The sequence below is a fragment of the Toxotes jaculatrix genome, chromosome 2, assembly GCF_017976425.1.
Source record: "Toxotes jaculatrix isolate fToxJac2 chromosome 2, fToxJac2.pri, whole genome shotgun sequence".
In the NCBI taxonomy this organism is placed as follows: domain Eukaryota; kingdom Metazoa; phylum Chordata; class Actinopteri; family Toxotidae; genus Toxotes; species Toxotes jaculatrix.
The window spans coordinates 27,149,222-27,171,254 of record NC_054395.1 but is presented as its reverse complement, the minus strand read 5'-3'; the positions used below and the strand labels follow the sequence as shown (position 1 = coordinate 27,171,254).

The 22,033-nt window shown below is 42.5% G+C and overlaps 1 protein-coding gene across 4 annotated transcripts in view; it reads right to left on the bottom strand.

Annotated features, from left to right (window-relative positions):
* Window positions 1-22,033, bottom strand: part of plekhg5b (pleckstrin homology domain containing, family G (with RhoGef domain) member 5b) — a 64,364-nt gene that overhangs the window by 33,443 nt on the left and 8,888 nt on the right. For 2 of the 4 annotated variants that reach the window (XM_041054622.1, XM_041054595.1), the window contains exon 2: window positions 13,396-13,472. In XM_041054622.1, the coding sequence (XP_040910556.1) occupies window positions 13,396-13,472 (77 nt within the window). Of the gene's footprint in view, window positions 1-1,696; window positions 1,770-2,700; window positions 2,980-13,395; window positions 13,473-22,033 lie in introns of those variants that run through there. The other 2 variants (XM_041054614.1, XM_041054605.1) reach the window with 2 other exon arrangements.

Below are 22,033 nucleotides of genomic sequence, written 5' to 3'. Positions count from 1 at the left end.
AGTGTGCTGCTGAAATTGGTCTGTAAACCAAAGATGTTTACAGTAAAAGTTGTGCTATTTGTTCCCGTTTTTACTTCCAAATAAGTTTATACGATCATGTCTCTTCTTAGCACAACTTTCCCACGTCTCTCCAATTAACAAATGTTTTTACCAGCATGAACGGTGACAAAAACAAGTTGTGATAAACTGGAATGCTGTTATGAACTGGAATTACCCCACTAAAAGAACGTAATGACCAGCAGATCAGGCAAATTTAGTCCACCTCACTTTGTCTGACTCATTTGCTTGTCTGATATTATTTGGACATTTGATAGACTGCAGACTGTGTAAACGTACACAGGATTTCATAATGTCAGCCTCCTCTGCACAGTGACACATGATGGAAGACGAGTGGTTTTTCCCAAATTTCACACTATACACATTTAGGAGAAATGGATCCATTATGCATTACGACACACTGACATCACTTTCATAATCAAACAGCCACACATCCATGGATGGGTTATGAGAAGATGGGCCCACAGGTAACAAATGACAGAATGTTCAAAGTCGTTTGGGGGGCCTTATGGTTTTGTCTTTATGCAGTAGATTTACATTTCTTTGTGGTAGTTCTGTGTCTCTTTTTAGTCGTTTTGTGTTTCTATATGATCAATTTTTGTCATTTAGAGTCTCTTTGAGGTTGTTTTGATTCTTCTTTTCTTCTAATTTTGTCTCCATAACTCTAAAACAGGCAATATTAACATTGCATTTAATACTGAGGTTCTAGCTAAGGACGGCCTGACCCAGCCCGACCCGGCCCAGCTCGACTCAGCCGCAGTAATCCATACACGAACATAGCAACATTTGCATTTCCTCTTCTGGTAATAAATATGTGAAATTTACTGGTGTGTTCAGTACAGATACTCATTAACTCTGCAGTGAATATCTGTCCTGATGGTGCATCTATTTACAACCTTTGTCATATCTCTTATCTTTTTCCCCTGCCTCTATCACAGTACAGCAGGGAGCCACACAAACAATCTGAAGGTGAAATCAAACAATGCCCAAAGGTCCATCTGACAGCACACACACACCCACACACACACTTTGCCACAGAAAGTAAGAAACTCAGGAACAAACAGGCTCACAGGAAATACTGTTACTGCTTTTTTGTAAACTAGACCATGCATTCCAGTGAAAGGTATGTTTCAACATGCAGTGAAGTTTGCCCAAGAAAAATATTACCTCCTCATTTTTCACAGCTCATTTTCCTATTGGACAGCTGGATACAGATGGCTTTTTGTTTTTTTTTACTAAATCAAAGTATAATTTGAAAATGTAATGATGACTGGCGACAGGAAACTCATTCTTAATTTCTTTACAGGCTGCATTAAATAAGTCAATTTCATTTTTTAAACAAAAGTTAAACAAATTTAAATGTTCTTTGTTTTGTTTTGGGTTTTTTTTTGGAGTACTGCTACGGCTGAAACACAATTCACCCCAACCCCCGCAGCATAGTCAAATATTTACATGACACCCAAATGACACACGCCACTGTCACAGTGTTGTCACACAGAAAAACAACACACTCAAGCTGCCTCTTAAGGAGAGAAACACCACTAAATCCTCTTAGACCTGAAGAACTAAACACATCCAGGCTCAACACTATTCAGCTCAGGATGATCAATACGAGCAACACAAGAAAAGCACCACTCACCGGCAGCTGGTCTCGCTCTGCTCTAACAAAGTCAAGTGTACTGACTGCTGTCTCAGGCAACGTTGGCTGGACTATGACGCAACCAGCCTTCCTATCCATAGCTTCAGGGCAGGAGAAGGAGAGATAGACAGGAGGGCGGTGAACAAGACCAAAAAAGGAGGAAGTGAGAGGGAAAAAAAAGAAGAAGAAGAAAAAAAAAGAACTGGGTTTTCAAAGTTAAATTAGAACTTCCACTCAGTGCTGATTCGGACGCAAGCAGGTCCAAATATGACATGGAAATTGATTATTTGGAAACCACTTCCAATTTGGTATAAGGAATATGGAAAGAAGAGGTGGGTGGTGGGTGCCAGGGGGTACACTGGTGTGTTGATATAAGAAGCAGATGTGAAATATGCAGACACAGGAGGAAAAACAGACTTAAAGTGTTGGTCTGAACAGATGTGGATATGTGCTACCTTCACAGCTTCACACAGACAGAGAAACCAGACAGGAGATCTGTCCTAATGTAATGCTGAATTTGTAGTTTGGAGCTGCAACAATAAGTCATAAAAATATTAATCACTTCTTTAGATAACTGATTAATAATTATTATTAGTAATTAATGAAACAGTTTTTCAAGCAAAAATACCAAATATTTGACAGCTACACCGTCTCAAACTGGAGAATTTGCTGCTTTGCCTTGTCTTACACTATAATCAATTCAGTATCTTTGGATTTTGACAGTTGGTTGAAGTCATCTGATGACGTGACCTTTAGCTCTTCAGAGCTGAAACAGGTCCTTCTCACTGTTTTCTGCTCTTTGATGTTAGACTTTGACAGTTAACCGAGCAATGAAAACAACTGTTGGTTGCAGTCCTGGTTAACTTCTGCTCTCCTTTGCTTTTACAGAGAATGAATGAAAACCACACACATGCAAACACAGAAGGTTTGTAGAGGGAAACTCCAGCAGCACACTCGAAGCACATCACATTTTGCCTTCATGCTCAAATCTTTACATTATTTACCTGCCATAGAAAAACTCCACTTCCCAGGAAAGGCAGCCCCTTTGAGTTTCAGGGGAACAACCAATCAATAGCCCCAAGGTCCAATAAACAGCAGGTGGTAAAAGTTTTAGTCCCAGCTGGAAATCGAACTTTCTCTGTAGTCCCTCAGATCAGTGTGTGTGTGTGTGTGTCAGTGCGTTTGAAGTTTCTAAAATAATCCCGAGCTTCAAGGTGAGAACACCGGACGGAGTTAATCTGACAGACGGTGGGATCGAAAGAACGTGACAGAGGCTGAGAGGCTCACTCTGTTTACTACAGCGGTCTACTGGGAAGACACATGCACACACACAGAACGAAAATCATCAACCCCGCCTATCCTCTCAATCACACCCCCACAAGCTCACACACATCCTGGCTGACTCATGTAAACTCCCACTGAAACTGATCTCTTTTCTCCCGAGGTTTAGCAAAGTTTTTCCTCTGACGTGCACTGCTTTGATGTCTCAGCTGATCCGGGTCTAACTTGATTTCAGTGAGCAATGGCCAGATTTTCTGTTATTCCTGTCTGTGCTAAACTGTCCAGCTGGACTTAGCACTTCGTTTGAACTCTGACCCCGCAGGAACGGAAGGTCAAATCAGGGAGTTCAGCTGGGTCTCTTTAAATGTGCTGACCAGGGGAAGAGTGGAAAGTAAATCTGTTCAAAAACAACCAACACACAAACAACATTACCACTGAGCACCTCCTGTTTAGTGTGAAGCCGTTTTGAAATCAGAAATGGATCATGAATAACCAGAATAATCAAAAACAATCAATCCAATATTCTCTTCTGAAGTACAATAAATGCCACCGGCATGACGTAGTGTTGAGACAGTTGTTTGACTGACATTCAATGGCAGCAATTGTGATAGTGTATGAATCATTTTTCAAAGGGGCAATCCACCAGTCTTATGTGTCATCATACTCCCCCTCAACCTATGGAAACAAAGGAAAATGTCTTTTATGGCTCGAGGGCCTCGACGTGTTTCGTCACCAGAAGTTCAAGGAACTTTAATTTACCAAGAACAAATGTCCTGGAACTTTCCCAGGAGGATGAAGTTCCTTCGGCACTTTGTGATTTGCATTTGCACAGCAGGGCCAAAGATTCGGGAACGATAAAGCAAATCAGTCCGTGTCAAAATGGCCGCCTTCCGCAACGCAAAACGCGAAAACAGACAACTATCATCTGTCCATCTCCGTCTCCATTAGTCAGACAAATCATCTGAAGATGATTTGATCATCTGAAGATGATTTGGACACGTTAAAATGAACTATCGATCGCTTCACAAGATTTTGGTTTGAATATCATAAAAGATTAAGGAAACCTGAAGATGTTCAGACCTGAAAAGCTGAAACTCAGGAGTTTTCTCTTAAAAAAAAAAAAGGAAGCACAGTGATTAATTGATTCTAAATATAGCTGTTGACTGTTTTTCCGTCAGTTGACGAATTGTTGCAGCCCTGGTGTGATGCAGTGTTCGTGCGTGGGAGAGTGCAGTGCTGTGTGGGTGTGTGGTGTAAGACCGTGTATATTTTATAGCCTAAACGTCCTGTTACAGTCTGCTGCCCTGACCACAAACACTCAGCCCTACGCTCTCTGTTCTTTTGTCATTCAGGTTAATCCAAGATGAACCATGTATAAATCCCCTGCAATTAGCTAGCTAGCTCACAAAAACAATTCAGACCCCTGAGGCCGGGGGGCCTCATGGTTGGAATAAGAGAAGGGGGGAGGTGGACTGGGTAAAAGGGGAGGGTAGGTCTTAACGCTCAAACCCCACCTCTCCTTGTCCTGTGTCTTCAAAACAAGGCAACCTGTTGAATCCCTGTCCACCACCACCGCTACTGCCCCCCACTGTCAGCTTTAATTAGGGGAGGCTACGTTTAAGAGTGGACAGCAGCGATACAATTACCCTGAAGGATTAAACCCCACTGGCACTGCCATTGTTGGGGGCAGATATGGGGAGGGGAGGGGGCCGAACATGAGTGACCCCTCTTGATGGTCTGACCTTGGCATTAACCCCTCAATAACCACAAGCTCAGAGTTCTTTCAAGTCTTCAAGTGAAGGGTTAAATAAAGGGGAAAAACAAAGGGAAATGCGAGTGCAAAGATAACAAGGATGAGTGAGCTGGTGTGAGAAAAGATATGTAGAAAGACAGAAAGGACAAAAGCCAAATATTTCACCCGTGATGCTGCTGCTGGAAGTTCCAGTTTCGTGGCTGGCTTCAGTTAAGAGAGATTTAGAGTGCGAGCGTTACACACTTCCACAGCCATAATAACATACTCTGAATTGGAGACTTTTCAAGGCTTATTATCACCTCTCTAACTAAGCATGTGCAGACTGTGATTCTCAGAGCATTTCATTAAGCGGCGGTTGTTTACATTCTCAAAACACCCAGAGCAAACCGACAATTAGTGAGGTTTGCCATGAGAGGACTCTTCGCATGCGATGGATTTTAGGGGGGGGCTGTTTTCTCAGCCCATCTCCTCACTGGGGGCCTTCTCTTAAGTCTTTGAACCCTGTCTATACTGGTCGGCCCATACAAGGCCGCTCCTATTGGAGCGTCAGTCAGGTACCCTCTTCCTGTTATTCCCCCGTCTGCCGCGATGCCGCTTCCTGATTAGGATGCTCCTGGGGGGTTAAACTGGCGTCACTAGTGCACCCCCCCCCCAGTCAATGTTTGTACTTTCCCGACGAGACATTCAATGGACGGACACTCATAAGTCAGTGTCCAGCTTGTTTGTTATTGCTGGATGTCTGTCGGTCTGATTTTCTTTCCACTAAGCATCTTTTAGCAGCCTGTGACATTTTCACCCCTCTCATTAGGTTTGTTTTTGGGCCTCAGCAAACAATTGTTTTGAACAAAAAAAAAAAAAAAAACAAACACCTAAAGACCTGATCAATATTGTCAATGTAGGCTAAAGACCCAACACCAAATGTCAAACTGACAAAGTTGGTGACAAGCTGGTGAACACATTACAAAGCATTAGAACAGCTAAAAAAAAAGACAGATCAGGGAGTTCATATGATGAAAATATGCCAACCCTGTGTTTACAGATCATTAGACTGAGTCTAGCCACGAGCAGGAAACAACTCATACGTTCCTTCTTGTTTCACTTTGGTGATAAAACCAGTGAAACGTTCGAGCTAAAATTCAGCGGCAAAAGGGCAAAAGACATTGAGTCATAAAGTCAGCAAACTGAATCATTCATGTCAGTTACACAGCAGTCTCTATTTAAAGTCTGCTCACACTAACTTACTTTAGCCATCTTAAGTTACTGGTCATAAAAGACCAAGTCAAGCTTTAATGTACTGAATTAACAGTATGTTTTATTGTCTATGAATTCAGCTTGTCTGCATGTGGCAGATTGTGTTTTTCCTTCTTTCATGTAGTTATATGACACAGTCTCTCTCTCTTTCTAAGATTATTTTGTCATGTTATGCTGGTCAAACCCAGTTGATCAGAATCAACATGCTTCAGGTAAAAATGAGGAAACACGTTTTACGTTTGTTACTTTCTCTGGAAGGAGCTATCTTCACGCTTGGTGAAGTCACTGGCCTCTCCAGCGAGGTTAGGTGACTGTGGGCTGACATGAAATGAGTAACGGCCTTGGAGTCATCAGCTTCTCTGTCTCATAGGATTGGAAAAGTACAGCTGGGCGGAAGACCCGCTGCTCGGTTTGCAACAGATTAAGTCCATGTGAGTCTGCACAAGAGGGAGCCGAGATCCTGTCGTAGCCTGCTGTGGGGCGGGGGGGGGGGGGGATTCACATCAAATGTCCACACAAACATGGGAATACTTTGTCTGAGTAATGACTGAACACATGGAAGATGTTTCTGTCCTTTACGGGATAAGCATGGCAGTGTGGTGTGTTGTGCTCTGTGCACTTAACAAGAAAAAGTCTTGGAAATCATCACTTGACATGTAGAGAACAATCAAGCCAGCTGGCAATCAGCACAAAGGCTTTATCCTTCAGCAAAGCTAGTGATGAATTCAGACTTTTCCATCTAGTAAAACTATTTACAAGATGTCTCATTAATGGGTGGTGACAAGTCAACCTACTGTAAACTCACACTGTTCATAGTCACAAGCTGATAACTGCATCAAAAACATACCACTAAAATAACGAATGCTTCTTAAACTTCTTCACACTTCAGGTAACTCACAGCCGCAGTTGTTGTTTGCTAATGCTGTGCTGGTTGTGCTTCACAGAGGTAGTTCACAGACTGGTCAATCACGAAATGCACTGGATCCAAACAGGGAGATGATTAACAGCGAATCAAGAACAGTGTGTTAAAATGCAAGAAAGGGCCAGTCAGTCGGATCCAGACTGAATTTTTACGCCAAATCAAACACTACGCGGTTTGCATGGAAGCTGCCTGAGTACACGTGTCCCAGGTGTGCCAAAAGCAGCGATAGGTTTTTAATGATTTCTGAACGGGTTTCAGCTTCACTGGATATTTCACAGGTCTAATTAAAGCCTGATGGTGCGGCTCCTCGGCTAACTGAGCAAACTACATGCTGACTGATCCTCTGCTTTAAACTGGCTTTGTTTTTGTTTTTTTCAATCATTACACAAAGAGACATTATGTGAGGATACACTTAATAAAATGTCAGTGTATTGATTATTTGCATTTGTCTTTATTTTTTGTTAGACTGTACTCTGTGTCTGTCTGTGTTCATACATGTGCAGCTGGCGTAGCCTTAAACTTTGGATGTCCACACTAGTGCTGGTTAGTTCAAAGTGAGATGCTGCCTCAGTATTGTAGAGCCTCCTGGGACTACACAGATTAATTCATTCATTGTGTGATTTAAACACCTGAACTCCACCTGTAAACACAGGGTGGAGTTCACCTGCTTGGCTCTCACTCTCTTCACTGCAGAATGAGCTGGTGTTCTCTGACCTCCGACCTCCGACCTGGCCTGCTTGGAGCAGACTGCTACACTGTTGTAGCATCTACAAAACACGCCTGTTAAGCTGCATACCATGCTAACAGGATGTGCTTGTACTGACTGAAGTAATGTTTTCTTCATTATGCTCCCTAAATTTTAACTGGTAGACTACATTACAGGTACTCTGTGGAGACTTTGTGTAAACAACGTTTCTGTTTACATTAATTGTTACTCAACAAAATGCACTGTCTGTGTTGTTGGGGCACAATAAGCGTGTCAAAACATTTCCCATAAAACACTTGACAAGTGTTGAACATTTAACATTGCGCATCGTTTACAACCATGTCTGCTAACCTGCAGTCTTCTTCTACGCTGCCTTTTTCACACACTGCTGCGTGTCGTTGCATGTTATCACCACCAACTGTTCATCAGTGAAACAGCATGAAAGAGAGATGTATGTATAACATCTACAAATCCATAAATTAGACTGAAGCAGTGAACCTTGTCAAACTCAGCAGGCAGCAGGAACAGTATCCACAGCCTAACAAGCCCTGACCGTATCATCTGACACTGGTACATGAATGAGAGTGAGTTACACTGACTGAGTGAGTCCTCAAGTGATTTGTTAACTCTGTTAAATGTTATTATTCCTCCGTAATTTGAGTTTAACGTCTACTGAGCGGCTGCTGAGTGTGAACGTGTACGTCTGTGAATGTGGAGCCTGAAAAGAAAGAATGAAATGCTGGGGAAAAAGCATGCACACTCACCCTTCCCTTAATAAACAAATGAACACCACGGTTTCTCAATAGTCAGCTTCATGTTGAAAACTGATTAGGTAACTTTTCCTCATCTCCCCTCATGTCCAAATGACTCCACAGTCATCGGAGCGCTGCAGACCACCATTTACATTAGTGGGCTTGCATTACTTCATAAAATAAACTTTCCAAGAAGTTCACAGTTATAGCTGAGGTCACATCCTTGTCCGTTTTTCCCAGAAAACCAATTTAAAGACTGAGTAGACTGCAGTCAGTCAAGTTACCAAAGTACAATACAAGCTGTACAAAATACATGTGGGCAGCAATTAAGCAAAACTGATGAACATACAGTACTAGATTTTCCTGATCTGAGATAAATCAACTGCGACCATTTACTGTCGAGGACGATGGAAACGAGAGAAACAGGCAAGGAAAGAAAACACAGGAAGAAAGAAACTGAGTGAGTATATCTATCAGTTTTGCCCACTAAGACGTTTTTAAACACAAATCGAAGCACAGAAACAACAAGATGATGAAGAGAGGTAGGTAAATTCAAAGGAAACACACAGAAACAGTTATACAGTCCATACATGCCGAGTGACTGACTGCTCACATCTTTCAGGGGAAGTGAATGCCTGCAGGCTGAAGGATGGACCACAATCAAGCAGGTAGGAGGGTGTTAGTGTAACTGCATGACACCCAGAACTTAATCCATCTCTACCGGGAAATAGCACCTAATACCCTGTACCCTTCAGCTGTCTGACAAATGCAGAAAATGGGCATCCAGCCCAAGAAGAGTGTTTACTTAGCAGCCTTAGCAGGTCCTTGTCAATGTCAGTTAAGTGAGATTTTGGGCCAAGCAGATCAGTGGAACAGAAAGCAAGGTTAAACCAGTTGATCCAATGCGTCTGTATCTGTCAAAAAAAGCATGTATGAAAAAAAAAATTGAATCTGACGACTATAAAAACTGAGAACAGTTAAAGGTTAAATGATTCAACCACTAGTAATAAGGTGATTCCATGTGAGCTATATCACAGGGGTGTGTGTGTGCGGGTCTGACTAATATATTAATTCCCTAAAACATCAGCAAAGGATTACTCATAATGAGACTGAATAGGGACAAAAGGGGGAGAAAAAAAAAGAGAAAGCAAAGAATGGAAGCAAAATGAAAATACAATGGGAGTAAGATCAAGGAGCGGGTGACGTCATGACGTTTCGTGTCTTCGATGGAGGTCTGAGAGTTCCTGACGCCACTTCGCTGAAACTTCCCCCCATCCCTTCTGTTTCTGTCAAACCCGGACTCTCTCCCCATTATCCCCGTGCCTCCAGCTGTTTGAGCTGGGAGAGGCCTGTTGCCAAGGCGACCCACACCTTGCGAGTTGTCTTGTCTGGTCCTGTCTTGTCAAAGCAGAGAGAGAGAGGGAGGGAAATGAAGGAGACAGGGATAGAAGTGAAGGGGGGGGGGGGGGGGGGGGGGTTAGCGATCAGGGATAATAAGATGTTCTATGTGGGAGTCTAGATCCAGGGAGCAAGCTCAGACTAGCACTGAGCGCTAACCAGCGTAATCTGAAATGAATCCCACCAACTCAGCCAAGAACTAACTCATCTTCCAGTCGGACACCTGCGGGCTGATTTTAAATCCCACTGACTTCCACAAACCCACATTAAAGTATCCAAAATACGCCAGACAGCCCTCATGGATACACATGTGTCAGGGCCATCTCAAAGCCTTCTGCTAACCTCTGAGAGCTGTTGTGTAATGTGGTGACAGCGGTGAGCTACGGCAGCACAAGTTCAGAGGGTGACACCTGGTGTGATTTCAGTAAATTATGGTGCAGGTGAACTCATTCTGTTCCAGGCCAGTCATGCTGCGACTGGAAGAGACACAGCCCCGTCAGGAGCTGATATATGGCAGGAGGAGACCAAAGGCAGGCCTGTCTGGGAATAAAATGGTTTAAATGCAGCGCAGGACCGGGCCTAAGATTCCCTCTCTGTCTGTCCGTGTTTGTGTCTGCTCTGTGTCCTGCTGCCAAGCCGCCGGGATTTCAAAGAGACTATTCGGAGAACTTTAAAAAAAAAAAAAAAACTCTTAAAATGAAATATAAAAGTTTAATGTTTTTTTTGTTTGGTTTTTTTTTTCATTTTCTGAGCAAAAAATTCCGTCTTTGAGGCGTCTAAATCTGTTCAGAGGGTGGAGTGGGTAAAAGTCAAGGGATATATTTATGTTCCTATTCTTCCTAGAAATATGCATCTCACTAGTCAACCCAGTGAAGAGTGAGTGAGTGAGTGAGTGAGCAGCAGAGTGAGCCCCGTAGGTCAGGGTTGCCATGATATTGCCCCCTGCTGTTTAAAGCTCGTTATAGGCAACACATTCATATCTATTGAGCAACAGCCATGAGACTGGGCTAAATGAGAAATACACTGTCACAAACAATTACGGAGCAAAACAACAGTGAAATTTCTATAGTCTGGAAGTGCTAAAATCAACATGACTCACCGTCTCACTGTTATTACTTCACACCTCAATGTACTAAAATCACCAGAAATATCACAAATTGTGACATCTCAGGATATCCCCTTTTTACCCGAACACACGTGTAAAAAAAAAAAAAAAAAAAGTATTATGATGCAATCATTTGAGGTATGAAAGCCAACTGATGAATCTAAAAATGGAATATTTTCATTGTAATTCATCACCTTCCATTCAGCACCACTTGTTTTTGTGGAATATTCCACTGCACTAAATGGAATGGTTTATCTTAAAGAAAGAAATAGTGTGTGTAAAAAGCACTCATGCCCCCTGGAAGTTGTTTACTGTCTTAAAACAAATATTAAATCATGTAGATTAAATGTGACTCAAAGTGAAAACAGAACAAGTAAGCCAATTTATTTTTTAATAGACAGATTTAATCATTGCATTATCATTGTTGTATCGTTTTAGCCCAATGGATCTGCTGTCAGTCTGTCCATCTATCCCAGTCCACACTGGGCTACAAGTCTTTCCCTAATTCCCTTACATAACAACAACAACCCTGACCCTGACCAAGGAGACAGGTGGTGTTAGGCCTGCTTTGTCCCACTCCGCCTCCCCCTCATGCCACAGCAGGTCGTATAAACACAAATGCATACCTTAAGTATGGAACGTAAACTCACATTCTTCCTCATCCACAACTCTGCAAACAAATCTTTAAAAACAGCAGGAACTTTGTCATGTGAGAGGGGCCAGATAGTCTGAAGTGTTTTTGTCTTTCGGGAAAAGTGGGGATGGGAGACTCAATAATGTGAGGAGCAGGAAAAGAGGCAGCAAGGATAGTTCAGGTTAAGCTCTTTGGCTCTCTCATCTTCCCCCACTTTATTATTCCCAGTTGCTATGGAGAAAAAACTATATATAACCATCCCTCTCTCTGCGTGCTGTCTGAATTCACTATCTTTTCTCTCTGTCTTCTTCCCTTTCCATTGTTTCCACACAGAAGACAGCAGGGGACAACATCTCGATTCAAGGGGAAAATCTGTCTAATGCCCAGCTCTAGTGGCGGGAGTGAGCCGACAAACCAAAACAACCAAGAGTCCGACCGACAGGCCAGACACTATGTCGGTTTCCCTTGGTCTTCTGGCCAGGCTCCCATTTTCAGAAACCAGTGACTTCAAAGTAATAATTCATTTCACAGTCTGGTGGCCAGACACAGAGCCCAGACACTCACGCCCCTTTTAACACCTAAAAGGAGAAAAGCAGCGTCGCCACCCTGCTTCACCTTCACTGTGTTGTAATGCAACACAAGAGAGATGCAATAATCTCCGGGTCAAAAGCTTAGGGGTACCAACGGGAGCTGCAGGAACACAGTCAAGTGGTGCCTGCATCTTCATTTTAAAGCCCTTTCACTTTCAGTTCCTGAATTAAATTGCAGTGAAAAGGATTTTTGAGAAGTCCTGGTGTGAACCTGGCCATGTAACAGCACAGCCAGTCCTGCAAAATGACTACGTTGTGTGAAATTGCCTTCAGAATGACATATCAGCACTTTCTCATCTGACGCCCTTATCACACCGAAAACATAATTTCTCTTCCTTCCAGAAGCGTTCCAAATCACTGTTGCAAAAATAAAAGCATTTTAAGGTTGAAGTTTGGTCGGGTTTAGGCATAAAAACAACTTGGTTAGGGTTCAGGAAAGATCATGGCTTGGGTTAAAATAAGTATTTGTTAAAGTTGAGGAAACCTTGCGGTGGTTAAAATGACTAGCTTGGTAATGTTAGGGGAGCTTCGTCATCATGGTTAAAAGAAACCAGCACTGGCTGTCAGCAGGAAACGGGACACAAAGCGGTCTCCCACGTCAGACTTTTTGTTGGCCGATCTGTCCGACATCCTTGAGCCTTACAACAACGTCACACTATTTATCCTTTGCTCCCGATTGACAACAGTCATAAAAATAAAAAATTAAATAAATACAACCAGAATGACGCACTTTGTTGCACTGATATACAGATAACTAGAATAAGATAATAGAGTTTATTTATGCAGCAGTAGCCGTATCTTTGAGTATCGCTGGTGCCAGTGTAACTGGAACTTATTTTAGGTACGATACTGCGAACGCCAGTGTGAGTTGGTGTTTTTACAGGCAGCCGATGGTCAAATTAATGGAAGCAACTGCTGAGTCTCATAGAGCTTCCCTGCCCTACCAGTGAAAACATCTTTTGCTGTCACTTAAAAAGGGAACAGAACTTAAGTTCAAAATTTTGAGACAGCTTAGCTGAGCACAAACTCCAGAAAATGTGTCCAGGCTGTAGTTTCATATTTACTGAGACCGGCATCAATGTTCTCTTTCAGTTCTCTGCAAAAACGTGAATAAGCGAATTTTCCCAAAATCCCTTTAAGTGAGACTTTAAACACATGTTTTGGTGTTTGGTCAGAACATATGATTTTAGACGCTTTACAACTTTTTCCTGTCACAAAGACACTCTGAAGGAAAACCTGCTGATTGTCGTTCCTGTCAGAGAAATCATTCCCTGCGTAGACCTTCCTTCGGGGTTTAAGGGTCTTACCTTAGAGGCCCTCCGGCGCTCGGGACACTCAGGGTGCTGGCACACCACCCAGTCCTCCTCCTGGACGGGCTTGTCATCTGAAACAGAACACACACGTCAATTTCACATCTCTCTTTATCACTAAAACACCAAACCAGCCACCCAGCCAGCCACACGTCCATTAACACACCTTTCTTGGTAAAGCTGTAAAAACATAATGTAGACACCAGGACTGAAGCCACTGCCTGTGTTTACATAAGGATGGAGTGAAAAAGCAGGAGAAGCACAAGAAACACTCACACGCAGTAATGGAGACCAAGAAGCCATGTCATAAAATGAAAAAAGAGAAGTCTGCTTAAAGAGATTTCTTGAAGGAAAGGTAAACAGAGGGAAGAAGGTGGGGTGTGTTGTTGGGAGGAGATCAGAGAGAAGTGAATAATGACCTAAGAGACAGGAAGAAAATTGAGCAAATGAGAGGAAGCCCCCCCATTCTGGGTTCTGCACAAAAGTGCTGTCATAGTGGGTAAGCTTGCTGTACTCCACTCCACAATAACAAATCACCGTTGTCAAATAAACCTCTAAAATCTACTTGACTGGTTGGCCAACGCTGCTTTGCGAGTATGATAAAAGGCAGTGTTTACGTCTACATCTTCTACATGTACACACACGATAAAGATATCATAACAGAGGGCCCGAGCTTCACAATATTTATCTGTCTGTCTAATGAGAAAAACAGTGAATCCACGGAGGAGAAAGTAAGAGTAAGGAAGGGAAGCAGAAAGAGCCGGAGGGGGTGGGACAGATGATAGAGGTGCGTGTTGCAAAAAGTCTCCAGTTTCCAGGCATTACAGGACTTTGTACTAAACCCTTCCAGAAAGCTCAGATAGCCTGTTCATTGTAGCGCCATCTCTCCCTATTTGGCCGAGCCATTAACAAGATATCATTACTAAATCATCAGTAATGGAGGCGGGCTGCTGCTAGAACATGAAGTCACTCCGTGGCTGAACTTTAAAGGCCAACTTCAAACAATAATTTGTCACCATGAAAGAAACGGTAAAGCAGCCGAGGCCTGCCCTGATCTGGCGTACAGGAACAAGTCACCTTGAGTCATCCACTTGGCTACAGCTACGCTCGCAGGTCAAGGGTGCTTGTAGAGAAGAGGGAAAAACAGCGTAATTGGTGCATGCCACAGAGCCCACAGCTTCCCCACTGGGAAAGGAAGGGTCAACCTGTCTACAGTGAATTTGCTATATAGGAGCAAGAACAAGAGCCTGCAGCCGTGACAGCAGCTCTGTGAGACTGTAAATAGGCTTCAGGCTAATGTCAGCATGCTAGCAAGCTCACAATTACAATGATAACATGCTGATGGTAAGTAGGTAATGGCAACGTTTACCATGTTCATTAGCACTAAACACAAAGTACAGCTGAGTCTGATGGAAATAAATTTCAGATTTGACCTGACGATGGTGCTAGAGGAAAACGTAAGGGATTATCAAAGTTATTAGAACTCATTCTTCAGGGGTATGGGATGTACCAAAAAAATCCATCCAGTGATGCCAATCCAATGATGAAATCATCACCAAAGTCACCTGGGAAACATGAATGTCTTCACAAAACTTTGTACCAGTCTATCGAGTAGATTTTGAGATATTTCACAGAATAAGTAAAAACCTTTGGCCTTCTGGTGTAACACCATGGTGGCACTAAAGGAAGAGTCAGGGGATCGTCTAAGTCAGTAGGATTCATCCTTTGGGGACCATGAATGTCTCTACAAAATTTCATGTTAATTCATCTAACAGTTGTTGAGATATTTTGGTCTGGGCCAAAGCGGTGAACCAACCAATCAGCACCGCCATGCCGCTAGTGTGGCAAAAAAAAAAGCCCCCCTTGAATACCTTTAAACAATCCCACAGAGGCAGAGTGTATTTTGTCAAACTTCCATCACCTTCCGGGAAAAGAGAAAAAAGGTCTCTCCTGTGTGTCTGTGTGCTGGGAGCAGGCCGAGACGCGCTCTCAGCTCTGAATGTGGCCTCTGCCAGGGGGCCTCAGGCTAATGGCTCCCTCAGGGTTTACAAGCAGCAGGCTGCGGAGGGAGCCTCCAGCTTTTATGGAGCATTTCCCAAAGAGGCAGAACCTTCTTTACCGCAGCGAGACTTCACAGCTTTCCAATAGAGAAACGTTGCCCAGCCTCACTGGTGTGATCTCAGGTCTCGTTACAGGGATGTAGCTGAGTGAACTAAACGCACCTAGACCCTGGTTCACCTGAACTTTAAAGGGTCAGGTGATGCGTGAAATGTACTTGACTGAATGAGGTGTTGTCCTACTAAATCTAAAGGCAAAAGTGTTTATACCCGTTTTAGGTGGCCAATTTATTTGTGAAAGGGGTCACTCCTAGAGAACACACAAATAATTATCACCCAGGTCCTTTCAGCTCTACAGAGCAGTTTAGAGTCTTTCAGCTCATTGTTTTGGTTTGCAGCCCAAAGCTTTACTAACTTGGTTCATTGTCACTGTTCTAATAAGCATGTTTAGGTAAAAAAGTTATAAAAACCCAATGCACACTACCTTCCCAGCCCCAAACTCCAAACAAAGTTAATACCTAACGTGAACATTGTTGAGGATTTAGCTTTTAGCAGCTAATGAGTCCGTTATTTCCCTCGGGAGTTGGTGGAAAGCAAAACAGAGCTAAAAGGAGGCTGAAGTTTGAACTTTTTAAATTGAACAGGTGGACAGAGACAAATACATGGTAATACTACTCTGCATCTGCTGTACGTGTAAATAAGCAAGTGTTTGCTAATAAATCTGCCACGTTAATTCAAAAGGTGATAACATGTTAATGTATCTACAGCTTGTTTCTGCTGCCCCCAAGTGGCCAGAAATTCTGTTACTGCAAGTTTAAGAACTAATACTCAACTCAAAGACCAACATTCAAAGAACTACAATTTTTAATTAAAGTTTGTTTTTTTTTAAGTTAATTACTATATAAATTTCTTTTTTTTTTTTTTACATAATATGCTCAGAGCTTCAGGCAGTTATCAGAGCCCAAACCCAACTATGGCTTTTATTAAAAATTAAAATTATCGAAACATGAAAAAATAAAGTTTTAATCTGATGAGTCAGAACTGAACATTCAGAGGTGAAGCACAACAAGCCTTCCAGAGGGGTGTGATCATAAAATCCACTGTCATCATCCTCTGAACTACTAATGTGGGGAAGCATTTTGGATTCATGACCACAGATGGACTGCACTTATATCCAAAGCAAATAACAATCACTCATTCATTCATTCACTCACACATGAACAAACACACACACACACACACACACACACACACACACGGCACTGATCTACCATGTAAGGCACAGTGTCTAGATCTAAAGCTGAAACAACTAATCAATTAATGAAATGACAGGAAATTAATTTCAAAAACTAACTAGCTTGATAAGCAATTAATCATCTAAATAATTTTGGTAAGGCTTTGTTTCACAGGTCAGGTCGGGTCAACAATGGCTGCAGTGCCTGTTCCGTGTTTGTTCATGAGAAAATTTAACATAAAGGAACCTGATAAAAAATGTAAAACCCTACCACAATAACAACTTGGACAAGCTTGTCATGCAAATGAGGCAGTGAAGGAGCCACAAAGGAATGTGGTTTTATGGGTTATGTTACGTGATTCTTCTCATTCATTTGAACTAATTGAGCCATAGCCTCAAATCCACTTCTATCCTCATCTGCCCTAAACTCTAGCCTCCTTAACCTAGCTTAGCTCCTTAACCTTTAACCTCTTAGCCCTCGTTTTTAGTACTTGAGCGTCTTGTTTTACTGTAGAATCACTCTCTTATCTGCTGAACCTCCATCTTCTCTCCTACTTGCTCATATCTTGCTGACTCTCTCGCTTTCTCTCTCTGATGAACTGGAATTCCTGAACTCAGCACTGCTGATTAAGCCAAAAGCAAACACAAGCACACACTATACACGAACACACGTGACGGCAGACAATGAGCTTGCACACTAAAGAGACAGTGGAGCATCCCATCTACGCTGCTCTGTGCTGGCTTGCTCATCACAGCTAGACACAGCCTGGGGCAAGGACCCATTAGGCACCCATAAATAAGCCAGAGCGGTGGGGCAAGTTTGAAATGATGCACACTTGCCCCACTAAGTATTCCCACTTGTCAATCTCCACTTCCTCATTTTGCAACCATAATGCAATTATGAACATGGTTTTAAAGTGTCAAAGCTTTAAGTGTGCTCACTAAAAGGCACAAAAGGAATGCAGAAGTTTTCTGATGCTGAAATATTGATCACATTGCCGCTTGGGAAAAAATTCATCAACTCATTTACGTCAGTTATCAAACACAAAAATGCCAAACATTTGTTGCTTTCACCTTCTCAAATATGAGAATCTGTCATTTTCTCTGTTTTTATATCATCATAAATTGAATGCCTTTACATCTTGGACTGCTTGTCACACAAAACAAACCATCTGAAGACCCCGCCTCCTTCCCTGGGAAATTATTAAATGTATTTCACAATTTCCTTAACAATGAAAATAGTCGTTAGTTGCAGCCCTCAAGCATCCAGTGGCTGCAGTACAGGTTTGCACAACAATTAATTTATCAAAATAAACTAAAGATTAGCCAATAATTGAAATAACTGATAGTTGAAGCTCTAGTTTTCATTTCAGTAAAATCAAGGTCACTAACCAAAAGCAAGAAACTTGCTTTTGTCTGCTGAAGTCAAGGACCCAATATTACCAAATTTTTCTAATTCAACATAAACACTTATGGCCCAAGATGAAATGTTTAAACAGCCATACTCTTCCTCTTCTCTCACACCACCACCTCCCTTTAGAGCCTCATCAGAGCTCCATGTTTAGGCAGGGAGAGGCCGAGCCGAGCGCACGTTTAGCCGTGAGCCTTACGCACGTTTTTATGAGGAGTGTTAAGAATTCTTCGCTCTGCTTTCTATTTGGTGAGGTCTCATCATGGCACATGCAGAGGGTGGTGAGCCTATTCTACTATTTGCTTAGGCTTCGACTCCTCTCTTCACTTTCACACAACGTTTGCGAGAGCCTCTAAACCCTCCACACCCCCATATGTACTGTAACATACACCTCCATGCCAGGAGATAGTTATGAAAACACTCCTGGGACACGAACACAGATGGCAGGCAGGCGGATGGCATACGGACAGGGAAAGCTGGCAAAGAGATAGCCATATCAGCACATGCTGGGTAACACGGAGGCAGAAAAGTCAGACCACAGAAAAATGTGGAAGCCATGCCCAGGAAAATAAGGCAGGTAGGGGTGTTTTCGTCAAAATTTCAAACTCAAGATAAATTAATGAATCCTCACAAATTAATGTCACAAAGATTAGATAAATATAAATACAGCATGAAGAAAAATGTTTTTGATTTAACCACGCTGTCAATGGTCCAGGTGTAAAGATGGTTTACAGTAATTAGCTAATTAACATTTCAAACATGATATCACACTTGGTGAGACTTGAAAAAGTTCAGAGAATAATAAATCCAAACCTTTACAAACTCTAAACTCAGTGTTCCTCTACAGGTGAATAAGTCGGGCCCTGGTGTGCAGACGTAAAAACACGAGCAGGTTGCAGCTGTTTCTAATGCTGAGGGTTCAGTGGCAGCGGCCAGGACACAGCCCTCCTGCTTATAATGTTGTTTTACCCCCACAGTGGTAAAATCACACACATGTGCATCACACACTCCCCGACCCCCCCTCCCGCCCATCTTTCCCTCTCCACCGCCACATCTGAGCAAACCCAAGGTCTCCACGTATAAAACCGAAAACCACGGAACAACAAGTGTAAACTGTTCCAGAGCGAGATGGAGGAGCAGTCAACAATTTTCAATTTACAAGATGGAGGAAAAAAACAAAAACAAATAATATCTGATTTACTCTGCTGACTCATTCTGGAATTATTTAATGACAACAGCGGTTGGAAAAAAACATCTTTCTCCAATGTCTCAGTGCATATCTAATGTAGAGTATCACCTGAAAACTCAATACCTTGTCACCATATTTAAGAGGGTCATGAGGGGATTACTGCATAACTTAAATTTTTGAGGGCATTTATGTCAGAAAGTACAGTAATTGGTGAAGCACAAGTTATATAACAGTGTGCCCTAATAGGCTATTCTTTTTATGGGCTTTATTGGTGCTAAACTCCAAGGAACAGAGGTATGTTGGGCTGTTACTGGAACCCGTGGCTGAGTATGACCTGAGGAATGCCACCGCGTACTCGTATACTGGGGTTTTTTTAGACTGGCCCAGTGAACATGGTGCACAGCAGGAGCTCAAGAGAAAGACTGAAACCCAAATTAGAACTCAACATACAACCTCACTGAGTTTCTGTCAGCTGGCTGAACAAAAGCTTTCCTCAAGTGTCTTCTCTTATTTAACTTGTGTTTTAATTTTATGCAAATGTCCTGTGACACAATGCGAGTGACACCTGGTTGTTTATGTCCACTAAGTGACGGACCTTTAAGCTTTGAAAACTTTAAACAAAATGGAAGAAAAGCCGATCATCACCCAATCCAGAATTATATATAAAAATACTAATTAGTCAGATTCAGATTCAGAGAACTTTATTTAGTGCTGCTTTAGTTGCCTCTGCTGACGGCTTGATGCAAAATGAAGAAACTGAAAACAGAGCTGTTGCTTTCTTACTGTGTTGTGTTGGCTGCACAGTGTAAGAACAGAAGCCGATTTCATGAGTCTTATTCTTGCTTTACAAGGAAACGTTCACATTTGAAATTTTTACCTCAAGGACACTTCAGGGGACAGGAGGAGCCGGGGATCGGACCACAAACCCTACAGTTAGAGGACGCTCCGCTCTACCTCTTTTGGGAATGTGTTACATGAGTTGTGACTGGCAAGAGAAAAGTATTTTGGCGCTGATATACTATAAGAAATCAAAGGGATGACTTTTCATTCTGTTCTATTTTGAAGAAAGGGACGGTTCTTAAAGTGGAGAAGCTCAAAGGCTGAGTGCTCCAACAGAGTTGGGAAATGTTTTCAGTAGAAGCTTGGGGCTTAATTACAGAGATGGTGAAAAGGTAAGGATCAAAGCCTCACTGTTCCCTCTGTGGCATTCCTCTTTCGGTCTGTGCCAAACAGGTCTGCCTCAGCAGGCACCGTTCTTAAGCTGACCAGAAAGTAGCCGGATTTCCAAGAGGCTGGCTGGCAGAGAGGGGAGGATGAAGAACATTCCTCCCCAGCCCTGTGTTATCACTTCCCCTTCAGTAATGGCATAAATCGGGCGGCACAGCGGAAAGCAAGTGCCCCTGTGCCACGTCAAAAAAGCACTGAGAGGAGACAGGGAAGCATTTCAGTTCAGCTATGCACTTCTTCAGTGGTAAATATTTCATCTGTGGAGCTGGTCTCATCCGCTCTCTTCTCGCTCATGTGAGGTTGTCTTCATGCCAGGTCACTGAGTGCTTTCCACGGAAGAACAGAGCAATGGAAAAAAAAAAACCTTTCCATGATGGAGCTGAAATCCTCAGCTCAAAATGCAAGTGAAACAGATCATCTGCTTGCAGAAAAGCCACATGTAACAACGTGAAGTAATGTATGATTCATGTTAAACAGTAGCGTCAATCCAACGTTAGACGAATGAGGGCAGCTCCGGACGGGCAGGGCCTGAAATGAGCAGGGGACAGAGGAACCACCGTGTCTGTGGTGGTTCTAGTCTCAAATCACGGTCAAGCATTCATGTGGACTGTTTAGATAACGACAAGCAACACCGGCCAAGAGGTAAAAATGCACTGAAGCAGATAGACTGATGTCACAGTTTTGTGTTTCATGTAAACTAAGAAGATAGCAGTTAGTTAACAGTCCAGCCAGTGAAATGAAAACACACATTAAAAAGTTCAAATCCTGTGTTAACTGTTCATTTATCTCTTCTTAAATGCTAAATCTGTTTTTTTTAGTATTTTATATGAAAATGCCTCCTTTCTTGTAAAACATAAATCCTGCAGTCGAGTTGGTGGATTTGCATAACGTCCTCCTCCCCCGGTTCTAACAACACAGGTGATGAAGGTGCCCAAATTAAATCAAAATCAAATCAAACGGGAGATCAGCACCAATATACAGCCCTAGTTAATATTTCTCACAGTACTAATGTCAGTAAATCTTATGTTTTGCCATAATTTTGACGATCATCCTGTCAAGAACCTGAAGAACTGCAAAGATATATACTTGGAAGCTGATGTGGATGTCATTAGTTTTGCAGATATGTGGTCAAGTATTGGACAAATTCAAAATCTGACCAGATGATCAGAAAAAACACACAATATTTCATGGATAAGCAAGACAAACACAATTTCACTGTGAGAAACCACACACGCAAGCACACAAACACAAATCCACTACTTAGTCAGGTGAGTCACCTTCATTACCCAGCTTACCACACAGATCATGGATGACGTCCAGGGATGATGACCAGGAGTAGCGCTCCACTCCCTCTTGGGTGAGAGAGGATGGCAGTGCCTCCAGCTCATACGCTCCACGTTTCTTCCAGTACAGGAACATTGTCACTTCTTCAACCAGCTAATGCTAAATAGTAATTAATATAGCTTAACTGTTGCCCTAAAACCGCTGTGTGGATCTGACTCATCCCACAGTGTCAT